Source organism: Bemisia tabaci, chromosome 4 (genome assembly GCF_918797505.1).
Source record: "Bemisia tabaci chromosome 4, PGI_BMITA_v3".
NCBI lineage: Eukaryota > Metazoa > Arthropoda > Insecta > Hemiptera > Aleyrodidae > Bemisia > Bemisia tabaci.
The window spans coordinates 56,881,514-56,903,581 of NC_092796.1; the positions used below are offsets into that span (position 1 = coordinate 56,881,514).

Consider the following 22,068-nt stretch of genomic DNA (forward strand, 5'->3'; position numbering starts at 1 on the left):
ATAAGCTTCACTAGCCTCACTATTTTCCAATGAAATAAGTTCTTGAATGATAAAAAGCGAGGTTTAATACTCGCATAGACACGGCGCTGCATTATACTTCATGTCAAATTTTATTTTTTTCGACCGAAAACTATTTTACATGTTCCCATCAATACACACTTTAGTCCATAATACGAATAAAAGCTCTGCATGTATACTTTTCAAGAGCATCAGGTCAAAATTAATTTCAAGTCATTGCTCTAACAAGCATATGGGATGTTACAAAATTTTGAAATTAATTATTTCTAAAAATGGCAACAGCACCGGCAAACTTCAACCGAATTATTTTATTCCCGATTGATTGTTCTTTGACTTTGAAATGTTCAAGAAGGACCGATTTTTGGGTGTTCTTTGAGCCGAATAATGTGGAGTTAACTCCTCTAACTATGTCATAGTTTGTATCTCATTTTTATTTGTTTTTACCTATAGGACCATTTTCCTCGACCCCGTCACAAGAAGTCCACGAGATTGCCTCAAATGTTGGTCCAAGTTATTGTTTGGAAAGATACAGCTAAAATTAAATTGTACGGCACGAAGAAAGGTACATACCAACGAGAAATCGGTGTTGCGGCTCATCGGGAACAAGTCCGTCAATTTAAAAATCTCGCGGGCTTTTTGTAATCCGCGCGAAGAGATTGGCGAGAATAAACCATAAACCGTTGCACTGAGAGGGTCGGTACGCATCGACCATCGCTTATGGCCTATTTTGAAGTCGTGTGGTAAATTTACATCCGAATCATGGTAAGTCAGCTCATTTTTAGTGATTTTAAGTAATTTTGACCGCCAATTTTGCAAATTTTTAGGTTTCGAACTAATACTTGCCATCTTTAATTCGCGAGTGATTTCGGCTCTTCCAAAATCGTGGATTTCTTGTTATCTGTTGCCTGACTTCGTGAGCACGTTCACATGGTACCACGTTGAGTTTTGAGTTTCCGGCGCGTCAATTATTTGGCATAATTATTATTGCAGCATCGCTCCATTTGATGAAGAAACTGCCTTTGTCAAGTTTTCAATGTAATCTGCACCAACAAAACTATTACCTTGTCTCATCCGATGTCGGACATCATGCAGCGTCCAGAGGGAATGTGTTTTTGGAGCCTCCATTTGCCCATTTACCGCATAGGTGTTATGTCTCACTGTCTGGGAGAAGTGCCGCATCATGTTTTTTTTCTAGTTTACTACCTTCATTTCTTCATTCAGTCATCCATCAGTTTTCTCTGTCACCTCCGTCCGGGAATCACATCAGGAATAAGAGTGCGGTTAAGCTGCATATCTTCCCCTGGCTGGGTTTTCATTCCATCACTTTCTGTCCTCTCGAACCAAGCACCTTATTTGTCAGGCACCTATTGCGAGCAGTAAGGTGATAGAATGAATTTTTCTGTCATTTTACTTGTAGCTCTCTCATGAAGTGGCCGCCAGGTTCAGGTGAAAGAGGCGTGGAAGCTTAGAAGCTGGCCAATCTGTCTAGCCTACGAGCACCCTATCCAATTTCTGTCGTGCTCTCAGAATGTAAGGAGGAAAAAATCGACGGTGTAAGTCGGCAATCACGTAACTTGTTTGGGGTGTCTGAAAATCTCCACCGCAATGTTTTTTTAAAAAGGAGAACAAATTGACATCATTCTTTGAGGTTTTTGCAGAATTTTCCTCGCATAGAGAAGGAAAATCAAGGCAGTTTTGAAGAATTGCTGTTGAGTAGTTTTCAGTGAAAAAAATAAAGTATGGCAGGAAGTCTGCGACGTCGCAAACCGAGTTATGTTATTGCCGACTCACACCGTCTAAATAGGTCCATTCATTGTAGATTTGCATCATGTTTGATGACAAAACTTATCAAATGTCTTCAGTCCTGAAACACTTTCTTAAAGTTGATAATTGAAGTCGGCGAGAGGACGTCAGTCTACCATCAATGACCTAAAATTGTTAGTGAACCATAGCCGTAATCCTCCCAGCAACATTGGTCAGCCTCGAATCTGCCGCTGAGCTCTGACCAATTTTGCCGAGAAGATGGTGGCCTTTGTTTACAAAATGGCAGCTCAGCGAGGAGCTCCAAAGAACGTTTATCAACAACATGGCTGAGCTCAGCGACTCAGCAGTTTCAATTCTGACTTTAACAATGCGTCTCTAGTATTTTAACACTCCTGACAGCAGAACCGTCACACATGTTATGAATTATTGTTACCCAGTTGTTTTGTGGTGAGCTATCGGAACCAGGTCTAACTCTATAAACTTTGCACATTTTTATTTTGCTTGGTTAACTGCTAAGTATTACAAATCAGACAGACTTGTTAAAGTTCAAATTGATCAAAGTAGTGTTTCATTAATATTTTTGTTTTGTTTTGCAGCCTCCGAAGAAAGATGCCAAAGGAGGCTCCAAACAGCCCTCCAAAACACCCAAGAAGAAGGAGGGAGGATCTGGAGGAAAAGCCAAGAAGAAGGTAATTTTGACTTTCAGGATCAACAAGATTTAGCACATGCAGCAAGCTTAGTCCCTGGATAGTGCACAAGTCTCTCGATAGAGACGTCGTCAGCTTAGTTGGCACTTGTTTACATTCTGCTTGCAAGTAATCACAATGCAATCTTCCAATAGCGATTAAGGATTGATAGCGACCCAATTGTGAGCGTAATCAATCCTCAATTCCTATTGGACAACTGCGTTGTGGCTGCTTGCAAACGGAATGTCAACAAGTGCCAACTTAGCTGATGACACTTAATGAAGGTAATAACTTAGAGTCCTTTCCTCGGAAGAACTGTTTTAAAGCTCGGTTGCTGCAAAAAAAGAAGAAATCATCCTCAACAAATCACAGCATACACAAAAATTTTTCCTTAAAATTGATACAACACTGTGCTCAGCCCTCGCAACTCAACTCTTACATATTAGGTCAGCTTTGCTAGTCACAAAATTGTGTTAAGATGACTTAAGCCCGTAAATTAGTAAAAATTACTATGCTCTGTCCCAACGTCAAGTTTCATCCAGTATCAAATGAGTTACCTCTTATTGGAAAATATGGTGCATGACATGATCCACGAAGGCAGTGCATACCGCGGTTTCTTCTACCTTGGTTTCATCCGTATATTATATAGAGAAACCAGTGTAGATATATCACTGATTGATGAAACCAAGTTGGAAGAACCCGAGCACCACCGCTGTAGATGACATACGCCATGTTTTTCAATGAAAGAGAACTTAATTGTTTTTCTGACTTCCATTTGAGGCATGTGAAAAAAAATAATTAGAACAGAAAATATTCCTAAAGAGGATGGCAACCTTAAAAAAAAGTTTAGCTGAATCGACGAAGAAAAGTGTGCAATGAAAGATGCCCAAATCTGTTCGAGTATATCTGCATTTGTTGAGCCGCTATCGCATAAAAACAGCTCAGCGCGTTACGTCATGAGCTCTGTCTTGCGTTTTGCAGTCTGCACTCAGCATACTGTCTCCGGTGTCCAGTGGCTGACGCGTGTCTGGGACAAGTTACCAGTTTGCCCCAATCTCGCTCGTTCCTGGCCGACTATTTTTTCTTTGCCTAGGTGTGACTATTAAGGCGACTGCGGCGCCAGACAGCAAACGTGCCAGACCTCGAGTTGTGTGCGTGTGAACCGCAGTCGCACTGGGAGCGCATGACGTCACCAGTCAGACTTACAATCTTTCACATCTTTGCTGTATTTGCGAATTTTTCATTTGGGACAGAGCCATTTTGCTTCTTATACCTTCCCGCTTCATTTTTTAATACTATCTCATTTTTGATTTTAGGGTTCCCATCCCCTTTAAAGAGTAGTTAATTGTTTTTCCGATTTCAATTGAAGGCATGTGAAAAAATTACATTAGAACAGAAAAGATTCTTAAATTCAGAACAATCTCTTTGATGCCAGGCCTACTGCTACATATTGCTCTTTCAAAAATTCCACCATGACCGCAATGTGAAATCCAGCTGAAAATCTAAGGAACTTTTCTGCTTTCGTGCATGTATCTTGCTTTCAAAATTTCTCAATTCTAATGCCTCTCCTTTTTTTTTCATCCTTGCAGAAGTGGTCAAAAGGTAAAGTTCGTGACAAGTTGAACAACCAAGTTCTTTTCGACAAGGCCTCCTATGACAAGCTTTTAAAAGAAGTTCCATCTTATAAATTAATCACTCCATCAGTCGTCAGTGAAAGGTTGAAGGTTCACGGATCTCTAGCTCGTAAGGCTCTAGAAGAACTTCGCAAACAAGGTCAGTATATTTCTGTTTGTGTTGTGCAGAAATGATTATACAAGTATTCGCTTATTCATGGGTAGATCCATCTTTCTTTCCTAAGGGCTTTTAGAGAAGGTAGCATTGGTGGGACAAAATTCATATAATCAAAAACGGAAAGCAATATACTTACTGCTTAAGCCAGACAATAATGAAAATGAGAGAAGAGAGAATTTAAATGAGAATTGAGAAAGAGGAAGAAGACAGCTAGAAATTAACTGGTTTATACTTTGCGGTGCAGCTATCAAAGTGGCCTAGCAAGCCAGAGCTTCCTGGCAGTTTACCAACCTTGAAATAATCAGCACTAAAATGATTCAGTGCCTAATTTATTCAATTTTTGGAAGGTTTCCCTGGCACTCATTTGCGCCCATACCTCTTGTTTGTTAGTCCCTCAGTTTCATAACTGCTGTCTGTAGAGGAAGCGTTGATGAATGTGGCAAGCTGAGCGATATATTAGTTTCTTTTGGATGGTTTAGTGTAGGCATCACGCTATCATTGTTTACAGAAATTGGATTTTTTTCATCTGTCTTATCTTCCTGGTCTGTGAGGAAACCTAAGTTTCCTGGACATTAAACTTGTATAATTTTTTTAGCGATCTTATTCGTTTAGAACTATAGGGGTGCAGATAATGCGGGATTGCAGGCCATGTTAGGAAAAGCAAAGGTAGTGGGGAAATCAAGTTAGTCAGTTTGAATTTTTTGTAGAAGCGTACCCTTTGGGATTTCTGGAAAGAAGAGGGGAAACCCCTTCCAATTTTATAACTTATTTCCCATTCTGAAAGTATCCAGGAGAATGGTCTGGTAACTCACATTTTTTTTTAGTTTACACCTGTGTTTAATCTCTTGGAATAATGAAATTCATTAGAGCATTTGTTGATTTTCATTCAGTGACTGAATTAAGATCCATTTTTATGCTGAATACCCAAGTCGATTTGCCAACTTCCAGCCCTTGTGTCATAGTCATGTCTATCTTTCCTTTACACTCCATTTCTGCATGTTTCAGGACTCATCAAGCAAGTAGTCAGGCATCATGCGCAAGTGATCTACACCAGGATAACCAAGGGAGATGACCCTGTCTAATGTAAACTTATTTGTATAACTTTTTTAAAATATATTTTTAAGTTTATATTTACTTCTTCTTCATTTATTTGTGCAATTAACTTCAAAGGTAATTGAAAAATAATTCATAGAGAGATAAAGACAAAGATCAGGAGACTGTACGAGAGTTCTAGTGCACTTTGAAATAATTTCAGCATCATATTTTGCTTTTGCTCCAGTTTGGAATTTAGTATGACCACATCCTTCTAGAGAGATGCTGCATTGCTGACTTGTCTAAATTTATCTGTATCCAGAGAAAATTGACAGCCGTTCACATCCATGAAGCAAACGCTTAACATGAGAGACGTTAACCCTCTATGGCATCAAGTTACTTATTCGTAATTTTTTGGGTTTTTTTTTATGAATTAAACTTTTTCTTAGTGGCATGATGTTGCGAATGTTTATCAAAGTTCTTTTTTTTTCAAGAAATGATTTGACGAAATTTTGAGAAAAAACTTTGGGATTTTCAGTTTTTATGAAAGCTACAGCATCAAGTTCTGTCTTCCTGAGTCCAAGGCACAAAATTAATTCATGCCGTCGAGGCTTAAGTTTTAGAGGTGCTGTTCTCATTTTTTTTTTTGTGAACATTAAAGTGTTCAATACTCTGAGTACCATCTTGTGAAATAATTGAGAAGCTGCTCTCATTGAAGGGCCGTTGGCTAATCAGCAATATAGTGTTGGATTTATCAAGGACTTGTCACAATTAAGAATAATAACTTGAATTAAGACAAGTGAAAAAAACTGAAAAGCACAATCAAGATCAAAGTAATAAATATTGTGGAAAGATCTGAAATTTTGTGCTGAAAGCCTCTATTATCACGAACTTATGCAAAATCTGGAGAAGTAATCTTGTGTTTCAAGTCCTCTGATTTTAAATGCTCAATTGAGATTAAACATGTTGGAACAATTAATGTGATATTTAATATTATAATTCTTGGTGGGTTTTTAACAGTTACTCCGGATGAGGTTTTCACAAAAAATGAAAACAACATTTTATGGAACTTCTTGTATAATTTAAAATCAATGATTCTTACATAAGAGCTTTATTACAATTACAATATCTACTCGTCACTAGTTAACTACTAATCTCTAATCAGTCTTTTTAAACAAAGAATTAACAGCATAAATGTCAACATCGGCAGTGATTAACATTATTGATGAATTATGATTAATTGGAAAAAAGTTGCCTCCTTTCATTTAAATTTGTTAGGAGCCTACAGATAAAAATCAATTTTTAGAGTATTAGTCTGCTTGCTGTTCCAGAATATCTTTGTGCTCCACACACAAAAAATGAATGAAAGAATTACGATTACCTATGTCATGTATCAATAATTACTTGCTTTTTGACCGCAGCCAAAAGCTAGAGGTCTAAGCTGTTGGCATTTCTTTGGTTTATTGCTTAGGGTTGATTTTAAGTCGTGTTGGAAAGCACACGGAAAGGCAATATGCAGAATGAGCAACTCTGCCGTGCTAAGGGAAAACGCTGTATGAGCTTTCAGACGTTACCAAACTTCCTCCATCAAATCACGCATTTTTGTGACACTCAGTATTCACTTTCTGCCCAATTTTTCGGAGAATTTTGTTTGCGGTTTGATACAAAGTTTCTTAAAATTTGAATGAAAAATACTAGTGACTTTCCTAAAGAATAATTTATTTTCCGGGAGGAAATTTTGGCAACATTGGCATGTTCATACCGCGATGTTCCTCCTTAGCACGGCAGAGCTGTAAGTACATTTTTCTGACCTGATTATTTCCTATCAAGTAATTTTAAATGATCACAGAATCTTAAAAATGGCACATAAATTCCTCCCCCCCCCCTTACTTTTATCTCACACTAAACGCTAGGACAAGAACGACGCAGAAGTCGCCAAAAAGAAAAGAAATATACTTTTAATGCAGATGTGCCCCTTGATAAAGGTTCAATGAATTTTACATTGATACATCTTTCAGTTTCTGCTCTGTTTTAAGTTTACATGATTATCCTTGATTTTTTTTTACTGTGAAATCGAATTAGGCAGAAAAATCTTACCCATTTCAAAGGTTGGTGAGCATGAAATACATGTCCGTATCTACACATACACTAAAGCTTTGGTCAGCTTTTAAGGATTTAATTATATATTAGAACCAACTCCCACTCAAACCGTAGTTATGTCCCATCATAAAAGCTGACAACAGAAGATCCTTTGTAAATCCGCATCAAATATCGTAGGTATTTTAAAACTTCTGCCTAAGTTTTATTTTTAAACATCAAAACTAACCAAAACATCACAATTTTTCAAATTTTTTTTGCGAAACAAGCCTCCTATCCTGATTTGGAAAGCTTGATCTCTAAAAAAAGTCACTCAGGAGAGGAGAAATTTTCGATCTTTTCAACAGACATCCTAGACTTTCAGACTTTTTGCTTGAAACTCAGCAACGCAGTTTCAAGGATTTTGCTCTAAGTTATACGAGTCTAAGAAGCTGCTTCAATCTTCTGGCTGATGTGGAGATCAGGCTTCATGGTTGCATATCTAGTTGGTGTCTCCAACTCCATGGCGTTGCTATGAGCATTAGTTGGAAGAGTTTGATGACCTGGAGGAGGCCGGGATACTGTTGATGCAGACTTCTCCTTGCGCATTCGCACCCATTCATGACTGATGACTCTGTCGAGGGTCAAACGTAGAGTAATGTCAGGCTCCAAAATGTGCCGCACTATCGACTTGGCCGCTGTTGATGTTGTCTCACGCACTCTGGACCTGTTGCAAACACAATTTTTAGAAAAAGGTATCGAAAAACTGCATCCACCTTCATTAACTCCAACTGAATATCAATGGAACAGGGTTGTGGACCCAGCATTACAATGTTTGGCAATTTTTTTTAGCACAGCAGTGGAATTTTGTCATGCATGACCCAATTTACGTCTCATTCCTCCCCTTCTTGTGCCCCTCAAGTATCCTGCATCGGTCACCCTCAGGAACTATAAATACAAATAATTTTTGGAAGTTTAAAATATGACATCCATTTGCACACTCAAATGAATCAATTTAGATCTAACAATAAGAAGATTACCTAATCGAAACTCGACAGAAAAAAAGCAATGTACCTATCATGCTGGCACTGGCTCAACACTGTATCAGTATAATAGCATGTTGGCAGGGAAAACCATAATGATAGCAACAAAACATCATATAGGAGAATTTGCCAACTCCCCCAAAAAATCCAATCCAAGGATGCCTCGTTTAAGTAAGTTAAAGGAAACTCTACAAAGAGTACCTAATTGTATGCGATGCAAACTAATTAATGTTTTGCGATTTTGAGGACCTGCATCGATGTCGTAATACATGTTAACGATCAATGTATTTTTCAGAAAATCGGCAATGTCGCGACAATACCAGTAATAGTTTTAGGCAATGCTGGAAATAAGTTAAGGTGTAAAAGAAACATGCAAAGCGCCCTCCGTTAGTACTGTTAGTACCTACTTCGAAGTTCGAACACAAAACGAGTTTCATTTTAACCCCTGGACTGGATGCAACTATTCGGGCTCCATGGATGTCTGTGTTGCATATGCAAGGGAGTGAAGGCGTTTTGTCTCTTTGGACACTCCGTTTCTCTTGCACCTCGACCTCGAGGCGTCGCGTCGACGAACAACACCGCAAGAGTCCCTAATAACTGAGCGCCTTCAATTCTTTGTTTATACCACAAAAACATCACATCGGCATGAATATAGTCACTACTCACTCTACAAATAATGCTCGGCACATCGCGTCATCAAAACCAGCGCTTGAGAAAAGTACTCTCCTCCTGCCTGGGTACAACTATTCTTGCTTAAGATATGTTTACGCAGTGTAAATGAAAGATGGATCACCAGATAAGCTGCGACTTTAAGATCAAGATATGGATTGCATTATGCGAAGAGGACTCAAGAGCATTCCAATGTCGCTGAGATCGTGCAACTTTTTTTATCTGGCAAATATTAACCGATCATCCTAACAAGTTTTATCTTTACGCCCAATAGGTAACCCTTAAATTCAAGAAGAAAATTACATTTGTAAATTTAATTCTCCGCATGACTTCAGTAGTTTTATTGCAAAGAATTTAAGTTGCACAATCCTAGCTACAGTGGTATGCTCTTGAGTCCTTTTTTCAAAATATAATTTATTTACGATCTCTCGTCAGAATGTTACGTAGATCACGATTTCTACACCGAAAGTTACTGAAATTATCTGCTAACCACGATATTAATGTTTTCCGATGCACCTGTTCAAACTTCCCGCTCATTGAAAAAAAAAATAATTAAATAAATAAATACGTATAAAAAATAATAATAAAAAAAAATAAAACTTCAGAGTTAAATCTCACACTAAACGTCACCGAGACGATCTTGGTGGTGTGAAAATCAGGGCCGGATTTAGGGGGTGGCCACATGAAGCAGAAAGCAAACACGCGCGCAATTTGGCCTTGAACGGCGCGGCGCGGCGCCGAGAGCATTGATGACGAGGACTTGAGATGCAAAGGAGAAGCTCTCGGCGCGGCGATCGACATGAAACTTGTATATTAGGGCCTGCAAGACTGCACGAACACTTCACGCATTGCGTCAAATATAGTTTGTTCAGCAGCGGTCAGCGTGAAGCGCATAGCGCCTACAAGACTGCATGAATACTTCACGCATTGCGTCAAACGCAGTGCGTTCAGCAGCGGTCGGCGCGGCGTGAGACGCATTGCGCCTACAAGACTGTAGGAATACATCACGAATTGCGCCGAACACCGCGCGGCGGTGGAGGTTAAAATGATTAAACCACATATCGACGGTGTAGGTCGGCAATCACTTAACTCGGTTTGCGACGTTGCAGAGTTCCTGTCATACTTTATTTTTTAAACGGAAAACTACTCAACGTCAATTCTGTAAAACTGCCGTAATTTTTCTTCTCTGTGCGAAGAAAATTCTGCATAAATTTCAAGGATTGATGTCAATTTGTTCTCCTTTAAAAAAAATGATATGGAGGCAGAGATTTTCAGACACCGCAAACGAGCTATGTGATTGCAGACTTACACCGTCGATATGTTTGTTCTTTCATAATATTTTCGTTCATTTCTGATAAATGGTGGGCCTTGTCCAGTTAGGGATAGGTTTACGGAACTTAACTTTCGCGCCAAGTTCTGTGAGCTTTTGCTAGTACATATAGTGTTGACAGGTCTTTCGCAAAAAATGTGTCCAACACGAGTAAACGCGCCTTATGTAAGTACTCCTCCCCTTCCGGCATGTTTACTTGATGGTTTTTATTGATGTTTTAAAACGCGAATGAGAAGGGGGCGGCAAAATACAGGCGGCCCATGGGCGGCAAGTAGGTAAATCTGGCCCTGGTGAAAATACATCCTCAACCTCAATGGACCACTAGACAAGGTACGAATTTAAGCATTCTGATACATATTTTTTAACCAAAATTTCACGTAAAACACGATGTGCACGACGAAAATTACTAAAATCAACTCCTTACTTACGAAGATATTCAATAATTCTTGATGCGTGAATTCAAACCACCCGCTCATGAAAACTCAATGCTCTACGTAATTCACATCGCGCTCTAAACCTTTATCATGACAGTCTCTGCGATATGAAAATCTGGCAACCTTAATCTTGACGCTTTGGCTCAGCTGTAGCAAATTACTTATAGTTTGAACAATACATGGTGGGAAATGAACATTGCTCGATTGAGAAGATTGCTGAAACCGTCGTAGTGCGCGATTTGACTCACGCTAGAGCTTTGAGTTTCTTGTGAGCGGGCAGTTCGAATTCCTCGTAACCAATGCGGAATAAAAACTTAATATCTTCGTTAGGAGTTGGTTTCAGTCATTTTCGTTGCGCGAAGCGTGTTCTACGTGAAATTTTGCTTAAGAAACATGTATCAGAATCCTTTAATTCGTACCTTGTCTAGTGGTCCATATTGGCGCTCCGGCTCAGCTATTGCACGTTGCTCAGGTATACTATGAACTTCGCATGGTGGGAAAGAAACACTGCGTGATTGAGAAGTCTGCCAAAACCGTTCCTTGTGAGCGGAAAATTCAAAGTTTTCGTAACCAATGCAAAATAAAAACATCATTATCTTGGTTGGGAATTATCCTAAGCAGTTTAGTCGCTCAAATTGTGCTCTACTCACTTTGAAGAAAAAACAAGGATCAGAATGTTTGAATTTGTCTACTGTCTGATGGTCCATTGAAGGCGATCTGTCATTTTGGATCCTCTCAGTGCGCAGTCCTACCACTGCACCGAGCGAGTCGCAGGTGAAGCTTAGTGTTCGGGAAGTCAAAACGCCTTCAAATCCGCGCGTATGCAACACAGAGATCTATGGAGCCCGAATAGTAGTTGCATCCAGGCGTTCTGATTAAATTCGTTCTGTGTTCGCCGCGCGAGATAATACTGAAAGAGCGCCCTGCTTTGTTTCTCTCACACCTCAACTCAGTTCCTTGTCTACTATCCGCGGTAAAGTAACTTTTACCGATTTTCATACCAACATTGTCAATTTCACGAAAAACGATTTGATTGTTTACATGTAATACAAAGCGTTCCTCTCTTGAAATGTGGACTGCGGCCCCTTCACTTACTGACTTAGAGGAACGACTGATCCGATAGAGTTGTTTCATCGTCACTTCGGAAAAGTTTTTTCGAGTGCGCATCCTATCATTTCCTTAGTTCAAGAAGGCCTGGTTAGAAAGGGACATCAACCTAAAGTAAGTTCAGAACCGGCGGGTGAGACACGACCCAAAGCTTTTAAATACCCAGATTTTACATGACTAATTGCTTCAAGGGCAGCGAACTGAAGCACCTGTCGGGATTATAAAACTACGAATCAATGACGATCGTCAATGAATACTGTGAGGAAGCCAATTTAAACTCCCCCACATAAAATTTTAGGCGAGGCTTTGACAAAAATTAAGTAAATGTTTCTCTTCAAGTACCCCTCTCTGTTAGGGTGATAGCGCTTCCAAACAACATTCATGAACATATTCACTTCATATTCATTTTAACTTTTGAGCTCGTTGGTCTTATATGACAGAGGTTATTTATCATGTAATTAAAAAAATATTGTTACATTGCAATCAGATTTCTATTTCTGAAATACGTCAAGTTTTTCTTGTCTCATTTTCTCCATTTTCAATCAAGGCCGATCATTTACGCAAGCTGCCTTGGTAAGGAAGAACGCCGTACGTGCATTCGAGAGTTGCCAAATTTCCCAGGATAAAACATGTATTTTTGAGAAAAGTTGTGCATATTTTTCCTTGACGTTTTGGATATTTCAGATTAATCCCAATTTGCGCCGTGAATTTTTCTTTTATTGAAGGTAATCTGAAGGCTCACACGGCGTTCTTCCTTAGCAAACAACAACAGCAAACCCGGCAGCAAACAACTCCCTCCTTTCACCACTCCGAATGCTCGAATATTCATTCAACGAACATCTACGCCTGTTGCGCATTCCGAATTTTACCGAGTGGAAATCGTTGTGTATGATATTATGTATCGCGCGTATTTGAAGGAGCTACCGCGGCGCGATGTCTTTATCACGTAGCGAGAGGGTATTACCTGAAGACCCAGTTGCGAGTCATTTGGTCCTTGAGAAGTTTCTTTAGGTTGGAGTCGTCGAAGGGCATGGAGGCGTTGAGCATGATGTACAGGATGATGCCCAAGGACCAGACGTCGGCTAGTTTAGGGTTGTACGGGATTCCACTCACCACCTCCGGCGCAGCGTAGGCTGCCGACCCGCAGTAGGTCTGACTCAACGCTCGTCTCCCATCTGCATCGCAGCAATACCTGCTCAAATAAAGACAACCATATCTTTAAAATGGTATACAGGGTGTTTTAAAAGAGAGTGTCCTCCTTAAATATATTTTTCGAAAATGGGAAAAACGCCGAAACACGTGTTTTATATTTTTGAGAGGGGCATCTTTTCCGCACTCTTGCATTTTCGAAGGTTCCAAGGGCCGATTATTGAAACCGATAGACAAAGCTATAGACAAAGACGACGAAAGGGATTTGAAGGGATTCTATTGGTGGAAGCGGGTGGTTGCAATGGATGAATGGACATAGGAGGTAGGCACAAGATTAACTAACGGCAACCCACGAAACACCATATAATTAGTCCTTTATTTACCCCCTTTGTCTATGAGAACCACCCATTTCAACCAGTAAGATCGCTCCATACTCCCCGTGTCTTCTTTGTCTATTGCTTTGTCTATCAATTTTAACAATCAGCCCGGGTGGAGGCTTTAACGAAAAGAAAAAAAGAACGCCGCACCGTTCTAAGGACTTTTCTCAGGTAACGCTGCAGAGTTTATGAGGAGCCCCAAGTTTAGAGGGGGGAGGGACCCCACGATTTTTCTCATGTGGAATGCCGAATGAAAGTTAGTGCCTAAATAATCTAATTACCTTGCAAAGCCGAAGTCAGCCAGCTTGACATTGTACCGTCGGGATAGCAGGATGTTTTCACATTTGAGATCCCTGTGGGCGATATTGTTGCTGTGTAGGTATTGCAAACCACTGGCCATTTGTCTGAACCACATCTTCGCGTTGGATTCGGGCACCACGCCATTCTTTTTCACGAAGTCCAGGAGGTCCCCGTTATCCGCATAGCGCATGAAAATGAAGACTCTCGACCCTCGCTGGAGAATGCTGTGAACCTAGTCAAAGGTCGTTTATCAGTTAACCATTGATTTTATAAAAATCCAAGTGCCTATGTAGACGAACTGACCACGCTTGCTTCCCGGAGCCTCGCGAGCTACACCGAAAGGACAACAAAAGGACGAAAAAAAAAAAAATACCGAGAACATTTTTTTTGACTTAAGTACGGAAGGTTAAGTTTTGAAGTACGGAGGCTTATTTGTGGGTAGGTATCGAGGACTACTTGATCTTTATTTCGCTTAAAGCAAAAATAAAGGAGTGACAATTTTGGAATCCAGCAATTGAGATGCGTGTCTTGATATGTTCATTGTTGGAGCAGAGGTGTGGTAAAGTCCGATTTACTCGTATCTCTAATTGTCTAGCCTCCTGTATGAAGGAGCACTTAAAAAATGGTTTGCGTGTGGTTCGGGAGGTGCAAATGTGACTAATGTCTTGCCGGCAAGGACATGAAAGGTATTTTAATATCTCTTAATAATCAAACTCGGAGGAATTTTTTCCCCGTATCTCTTGTTCATGCACTTTCAAATCTCATTTCAGAGGACACTTCGGTGGTTCTGCTACCAGCTCCAGATCAAGATAAAACTAGAGAGATAGATCAAAGGAATAGGTAACTTTCTAAAGGCATATGCGTGGCGTACCTAGGCCATTTTGCTAGAAGAGGGGGCTGGCCCTCCTGCCACCGGGGGGGGGGGGGGGTGTCTGGGGGGTATTGAATACCTCTTAGTCTAGAGGGGATTCAGGGGCCTCTCCCGGGAAATTTTTGAAATTTGAAATTTATTTGGACGCATTTTAAAGCTTCCGTGAAACGGATTTTCCATAAATTTCTGCAGAATAATTTTTTTTTACTTTCAACACAAAATACTCTTGGATTGTTGCATTCAACGCATCTGGAAATTTATTAAAATTTTATTCTATTTGGACGTATTTTGAGGCTTCTGTGATGAAAATTTTAGAAAATACCAACTGAATGAACAAAGTGTTTTCATTGAAGAAGAGATAATCATCCTCAACTGGTTTTTTCCCATACCATCCAGAATGCCTGGGGGGGGGGGGGGGGGCAGATTATACTATTTTTAACTCCAGGGGCCCTGGTGCAAATTGGCAGTAGAATCTGTGTTCCAAAATACCATAGACCTACAGCCGGCTGTAAGATTTCCAATAGCTTCTATAGCCGGCAACACAATTTCTTATAGCCTTTTATAGCCGATGGCGATTAAGCAACAGCCTGGCGATAAAGTGTATGCTGAACGTTACTAATTACGGATGCTAGGACTTAGTGAATTTCTAGACTACCGCTCTCTTTTTGGGCCGTAGTATCTTTATTTATTTTGCGAGGAAAGCTCCGTACTTTTGAAGGATGCCTGCCATTCCGAATATGTTGGAGCGCCTTCAATTTCGTATGATACTGTGCAATACCTCTGATGTGAAATAGTTGCTTCAAGCGCGGTGGTGCGTTGCGGCGCGGCGCGGCGGGCGGGCAGCCAGCGCGAAACGCGCATTGGCGCCTACAAATCTAACAGGGATACTTCACGCATTGTGCAATGCGTGAAGTATCCCTGTTAGGTTTGTAGGCGCCAGTGCGCCGCCGCTCCGCTTTGTGTTTGGCTCTAAGATTTAATCTCGTGGAATCAGCGTTTTTCAACTCATGACTTTGAAATGTTTGCACCCGCTGTATGGATTATTCTCATGTTAATTGATGGAAAAAAATATAGAGTAAAGGAAAATATAATGTGCGTTTTGTAAATATTAAGGTGATTCCATACAAACTTAAGGATTTACAAAGCACACGAATTTCTACACAATTTCTTATAGCCTTTTATAGCCGATGGCGAAAAAGTAACAGCCAGGCGATAAAGTGTAAAGCCCGGCGATAGGAACTATAGCCCGGCTGTATAATTTTTTATCGCTTCGTGTATAGCCCTACAGCCAGCTATATGATTTTCTATTGCCTTCTTCAGTCGGCTATAAGAACTCCTATGGTATTTTGAAACGCAGCTCCTATGGCCAATTTTTACCAGGGGGAGGCGAGGCCCGCCTCTGGGCCGATTATTGAAATTGATAGACAAAGCTATAAACAACGATGACAGTAGGGATATGGAGGGATCCTACTGGTGAAAGCAGGCGGTTGCAATGCACGAAGGAAGTAGGTAATAGACTGACTATATAACGGCAACCCACAAGAGACCCTGTAGTTAGTCCATCATTTTCCTGCTCAGTCCATTTCATCCACCCATTTCAACCAATTGGTTAGCTCCATACTTTCTATGTCTTCTTTGTCTATCGCTTTATCTATCAATTTCAACAATCAGCTCGCTGGATCCCCTCGTAGGCCCAAGTGTAAAGGCGGGAAAGGAAGAAGGGAAACCTGTATGATGTGGGGATTCTCGATTTTGGTCAAGATCTCGAGCTCGCGGGGGAAGAATTTGTTGAGGAAGTCGCGTGGGGCCTTGTCCTTGTCGAAGATCTTGCAAGCGAGGCGCATCTTCTTCGGGGATGCTTTGTCCACGTAGTCGGCGATGTGGACGGTGGCGTATGAGCCTTGCCCGATTTTCTTCCCGATGAGGTAACCTCGCTGCTCCAGCGCGTTCACTTCCGAGTCCCGCGGGCTCAACTTCTTCGAGCTCGACGTCATGTTTCCCGACGAGGATTTCCGCTTATGCATCCTCACGATCAGCTCCGGCCAACGAGGCTGCCTCGGGTAACCTTCGCGCCTCCTTCAAAAATACATCATCTATAGAATACCTCACTGAAAAAAAATTCACGGCGTTTTTACCAAGGTCCGTTGGTACCTTTACCATCTCACTTTTTTTTACCAATTATTGGTAATTTTACCAAGACAGACTGGTAAGCTTACCTAAAAACCGGTATTTTTACTGTTTTTTTCAGGTAAGAATACCACTTTTATTGGTAATCAATTCCCGGTAACTTTGCCATTTTATCTCGGTAATTCTACCACAGTCGATGAAAAATATTGGCGGTTTTACCAAGGTCCAGTAAAATTACCGAGAAAGTTCAATAATTTTACCGAGATTTTTCGGTAAAATTACCAATTCCATCAATGGTAATTTTACCAAGGAAAAACTGGGATCAAATAGAACCCTGAATTCTTGGTAATTTTACCCTTTTCTTAGTAAATACAGCGAGATTTTTTTTCAGTGCTGGACATTATTCTGATGCTAAACGAAACGAAGCGACATACTGCCGTGCCAAGGAAAAACGCCGTATGAGCCTTTACACGTTGCCAGATTTACTTTAATGAAACCAGGATTTTCTTGGAAAATTGGGAATATTTTTCGTCAAATTTTTCAGACAATTTTCTTCGCATTTTTATCTAAAATATCTGAAAATTTCAAGTAGATATACGAATAACTTTTCTCAAAAACACTTGTTCCATCCGGAGAAATTTGGCAACTCTCAAATGTTCATACGGCGTTCTTCCTTAGCACGGCAGCATAACCCCAAGTAGCATTTTTCAACGGAGGAATCGCGATATTTTGAAATTAGGTTACGTTTTTCGGCGATAAAATCGCTAGGATCATCAACATCTGAGCAATTATCCTCAATCTTATCGCAATTTTATCCAAATAAAATCGCGTTAGATCAAATCGAAATCATATCTTAATATATCACGATTTTTGTTCGATAATATTGCGATAAATCGCTGGAATCGCGATTTTATTGCAAATTCATGCGATGAAATCGCTATTTCATAAATGATAATATTGCAAAAAATCGACGTCGATAAAATTGCGGTACATCCTCCGATCAAATCGCAACTTATCGCGATCAGACAGAACGCCTTCATTTTTTTTAAACGCAGCAGAGAGCCGCGGAACACGAATAGTTGCATTCATCCAAGCGTTCAGGCGTTCCCACTAACGACGCGACGTAACTAGCAACAACGCGCCCAGCCCATTCATTGGTGTGATACCGACCATTATTCCGTCATTCTATTTTCATCATTGATTAAATATAATTGGTCGAAATGGTCAGCTGACCCGAAACAGAGCGTGTTTTTATTAATAACCATTCTGATTTTAATCGATAACCACTAACATTAACTCTGAGGATAGTCTCATAATACTTGATGTTTGTTGGTGATTTTTTATGTGTTCAAACGTAAGTTTGTAAATGTGGATGATCATGTGAAAATCTCGCCTACGAGGCAATGAATCTCTACCTTTTAAAGCCGGCAATTTTTGTTTGTTAAGAGAAAAGGAAACAAGAGAAAAAAGCCATCGAAAACCTTTGTAAATGAGAAAACTTTAACGTAGAAAATTCTACGGAAAGAAAGAAAGAAAGAAAGAAGGAGAGAAAATGTATTGAAACATTTCTATATCCATTTGCAACTGCGAACAGAAGTTTAGGATGCTATGTTCCCATTCAAATGGAAACGCTTGTGTCGCGGTGAAGGATTAGTTAAGCTTTAGACGGACTGAAACATCTAAAATAATCCTAACCGTGGCGGTAAAATTAGCTGTGGGAGAGCAATGAAAAAAAGACGATAGAGTTACTGGGGGACGTAGGAATTCGCGTGTATTTTCAAGAAGATGGAATCGTTACAAAAGATTAAAGGACTGACTATCGGAGCACAATGGATGGCGGTGCTAGTTGGTAAGAAAATCCGAAGTACAGGACTTCGTGGTCGAAATCGAAGTGGCCCGGCTCCTTTTGTTAAAAGAGGAGCTCGATCTTAGAGAGTCTTATCTTTCAATCCATCTCGTGACGCTGGTAATAAAAAATATAATAAAGATAGATGCGTACGACGTGATCACAGCAACGAGTAAGTGAAGCTTGCTCGATGCTAGGTTTTGAAAATTCATAGAGAGAGACCGAAAATATGGGAGAAAGGGAGATAGAGAATCTCTATGAATAAACGCGTTGCGGTATACGCGACAGCTTGTTTTAAAAATCAGAAGTCAAAGTAAACAACTCACCGAGATGTAATTTCCAGTTTCCAAATTTACCTGCCGGCATTATCGTGGTCCTCTTCAACCACTATACATTCACGGGCAGATTTTCTGGCCGTCACGTCGTTATCATTGCATTGGCATTTGCTGGAAGGAATAAAAGCCCCAACTTAAAATAAAACTTCGATGACCATTACTTTCAACATTAATAGAATCATTGAACCCATTTTCCCTCATTAGAATGCTGAAGGACTCATCGATAAAGCAGCTTTTGCATGACACGAGGATTTGCGATTTTAGCACTTGTTTGGAGGTAAAATCTTGCGGTAGACACGATGGTGCCGCTGATTTTTCCTAAACAAAATTTTATGCTTAAAAAAGCTCCTCAGAGGCCACCTCTATATCCAGTCTAACTCTTCATACACAGACAGGGAGCGAACTTTATTGGCAGGATTGCCGTGATTCTAGCCTTGAAACCCACAAACAAAGTGGCAACACTTCTAACGTATTTGCTTCCTACCCGCTTAAGGAGAGGTTGATTGAAAATAAGTATAGGTCGACTTACACCATTGCACAGGCGATACCTTTCATACCGGTCTCAACTTTGAGAGCTTTTTTCAGGGTTGGGAGTTTGTTGCGGAGAAAACCAGCGGCACTGCCGTGTTTCTGGCGAAATTTTATACAGAGAAAATTACTCAAATCGCAAATCTCCGTAGCACCCGGGAGCCCCATTGTATCTTGATTTAGGTTAGAATTGTTCTTACAGTAACCGAAGGGGCTGTGCCGTCCATAAATGACATAAGACACCAAGAAAGAAAGGGTGGGCCGGGACGTCTAGAGGTGCCATACATTACATTGGAGGGTCTGATAGGTGCCTGAAATTGGTTGGGGGGGGGGGGGGGGAGGGCGGCGGCGGCAGAGAGACAAATATTGCCTGAAGTTATTAAAAAACGGACTCTGGCTGTCTGCGCCTTCATTTTTTGAATATGCAATAAGGGATACACAATCAGTCGATTATGCATTGTCATGGTGTGCATATATATCTGTATGTATCATGCAATGCGACGGTAAAATTGTAGGAGCGCCTGACTCGGTTTGCGACTTTAAGGACCTCCTATCGTATCTCATTTTTTAAATGGACATATATTTGACGTCATCCCTTACAAACTACTCTGTTTTTTTCTCTGCGTCAAAAATATTCTATGAACATTTTTCGAGGTAGCGTTGGTTTGTCCGCCTTTGATAAAACAAAGTAAGAGCGAAGTTTTTGCAACTCCGCACACGAGGCAGAGGCACGCGCTCCAGTAGTTTCCCCTTATTCAAATGGTTCTATTTGCATATTAACCCCCCCCCCCTCCTTTTTTTTTCTTTTCGGGGTAGAAACTGCATCGCGGACATTTTTGGAAACAACGGACATGTGTCTATTTCGCGTATCTATTATAAAAAATAAAAAATCCTTTGAATGCATCCGATTACAATTTAAATTTTGACAAAATATTCCCTTTTGATCCCTCAATTTAAAAACAGCATATACCTATAGGTCTTCGCCGATAAAACTATCAGTGCCATCGCGAGGCTGGAGAGATAGGGGCGACCGAACCAGGCGTCGCGTCGTATCGCCGAGGCGTCAAAATGAAAAAGAAAGAGAATAGGAAGGAGGGAAGAAAAAAGGAAATGGGAGGTAAGTGAAGAAAGTGAAAAAGGAGAAAAAAGAGGAAAGAGGAAAAAACATGGGAGACAGGGGCAGGAAAAATGAGGCTTGTCGACGCGTAAGTAAGTAACGCCTTCATTATGAAAAGATACCTCTCAGCATGGTCTCATAGGCCGAATTGCTGCATCATTCGAAAACCTTTCTCAACAGTGCAGCAGCTTAGTGAGTAAATTCGATTTTTTCAGGTAAGTCTGTGATGAGAAGTGTTGACGCACAAGTAACGTCTTCATTGTGAAAAGATGCTCCTAAATTAGAAAAATAATCTGCCGCTTGTCAATTTTTCAATTAATCTTTTTTTGAAGAAATAAAAAAAATAGAAAAAACTAAAACGATACTATATGAAATGCGCATGCAAATATACGTATCTGTAAATGTAGGCTAATTCCCTTTCAATAGTCTCTCCGCAGATTAGGACACATGGCTGCTTCTAAAGACCCGCGAAATCTTGAAAAATAATTAGGTTAGAAACTAATCCTGATGCATGCGTTTCAAGGCAATTTCAAGGAGAGGCATGCAAGTTTGATATAATCAGAACACAAATAATTTTTCAACGAAAGAAATATGTACATACTTACTTGTTCAAAATTAAATGAAAATGTCGATTTGGCAAGGTGGTGAAATTTTGCAACTGCTCTACCGTAGACCGAAATTACTGAGGTTTGATACGTTCAGGAAGTAGGTAAAATTTAAGGGTTACTTTTGAAGTCACTTGCTGGAAACTAAATATATCAATCAAAAATTTCATCAAAAAACGTAATTATTTTTCTTGGATAACGGGCTATTCGGAACATTTCATCATGAAACTGGAAAGATTATAATGGTGTAGATACTGGGTAATTTTGCGGTTAAGATTTCTGTTTATATCTTCAATAAAATGTTAAAAAATTTTCTCTCTTTTTGATCCGTATCGATCTCCTTAGTGATATGTCTTTTGCTCTGATGTCCGTCGGATGGATGATAAACCGCACGATTTTTTGAGGGTTAGAGACGTAAAATGTATTTTCTCATGAAATCTCTCCTCACTACATGATAGATTTTTTTTTCGTTTTTTAGATTTTTTTCCCTTTTGCAAAAGTGTAGATTTGTAATGAGTACTCTAGTCGTGTCTGTAATTCCTCTAGAATTTTTTTTTCGTATTTTAGATTTTTTTCCCTTTTGCAAAAGTGTAAATTTGTAATGAGTACTCTATAGTCGTTCCTGTAATTTCTCTAGTTGCATACTATTCTGGAACTGAAATATATAGTGTTATCGAAGTTTTTCCTTTCCAATTTTTTCTCGGGCCGGATTTAAATTTGCCCCCCCCCCCCCCCCCCCGCTGGCCAAGCTTTGTTTCGCACCCCTAAAATTAGATCCTAAGATTAGATCCTATCGGGAGGGGAGTGTCTACGGTGTAATCTCCCCCCCCCCCCCCTCAGACTAGAGGGGGTTTCAATTCGTA

At 40.2% G+C, this 22,068-nt stretch overlaps 2 protein-coding genes across 3 annotated transcripts; one reads left to right on the forward strand and one right to left on the reverse strand.

Moving 5' to 3' along the window:
• The first annotated feature begins 627 nt into the window (after window positions 1-627).
• On the forward strand, window positions 628-5,387 carry RpS25 (ribosomal protein S25). Its single transcript, XM_019057152.2, has 4 exons — window positions 628-780; window positions 2,379-2,471; window positions 4,058-4,241; window positions 5,265-5,387. Exons 1-4 carry the CDS (start codon window positions 778-780, stop codon window positions 5,339-5,341), a joined length of 357 nt encoding a protein of 118 aa, XP_018912697.1. The 5' UTR covers window positions 628-777; the 3' UTR covers window positions 5,342-5,387.
• A 1,577-nt stretch (window positions 5,388-6,964) lies between these two features.
• On the reverse strand, window positions 6,965-21,624 carry Tssk (Testis-specific serine/threonine kinase). Of its 2 annotated transcripts, none has more exons than XM_019057151.2 (6): window positions 21,206-21,624; window positions 18,947-19,066; window positions 16,375-16,755; window positions 13,758-14,008; window positions 12,915-13,142; window positions 6,965-8,094 (listed from the first exon to the last, which is right to left on the reverse strand). In XM_019057151.2, the coding sequence occupies exons 3-6, from the start codon at window positions 16,669-16,671 to the stop codon at window positions 7,812-7,814; spliced, it is 1,059 nt and encodes a 352-aa protein (XP_018912696.1). In that variant the 5' UTR covers window positions 16,672-16,755; window positions 18,947-19,066; window positions 21,206-21,624; the 3' UTR covers window positions 6,965-7,811. The 2 variants fall into 2 exon arrangements, with proteins under 2 accessions (XP_018912696.1, XP_018912695.1); XM_019057150.2 differs by having other exon boundaries at window positions 16,375-16,723; window positions 21,206-21,621.
• Between the last annotated feature and the right edge of the window lie 444 nt (window positions 21,625-22,068).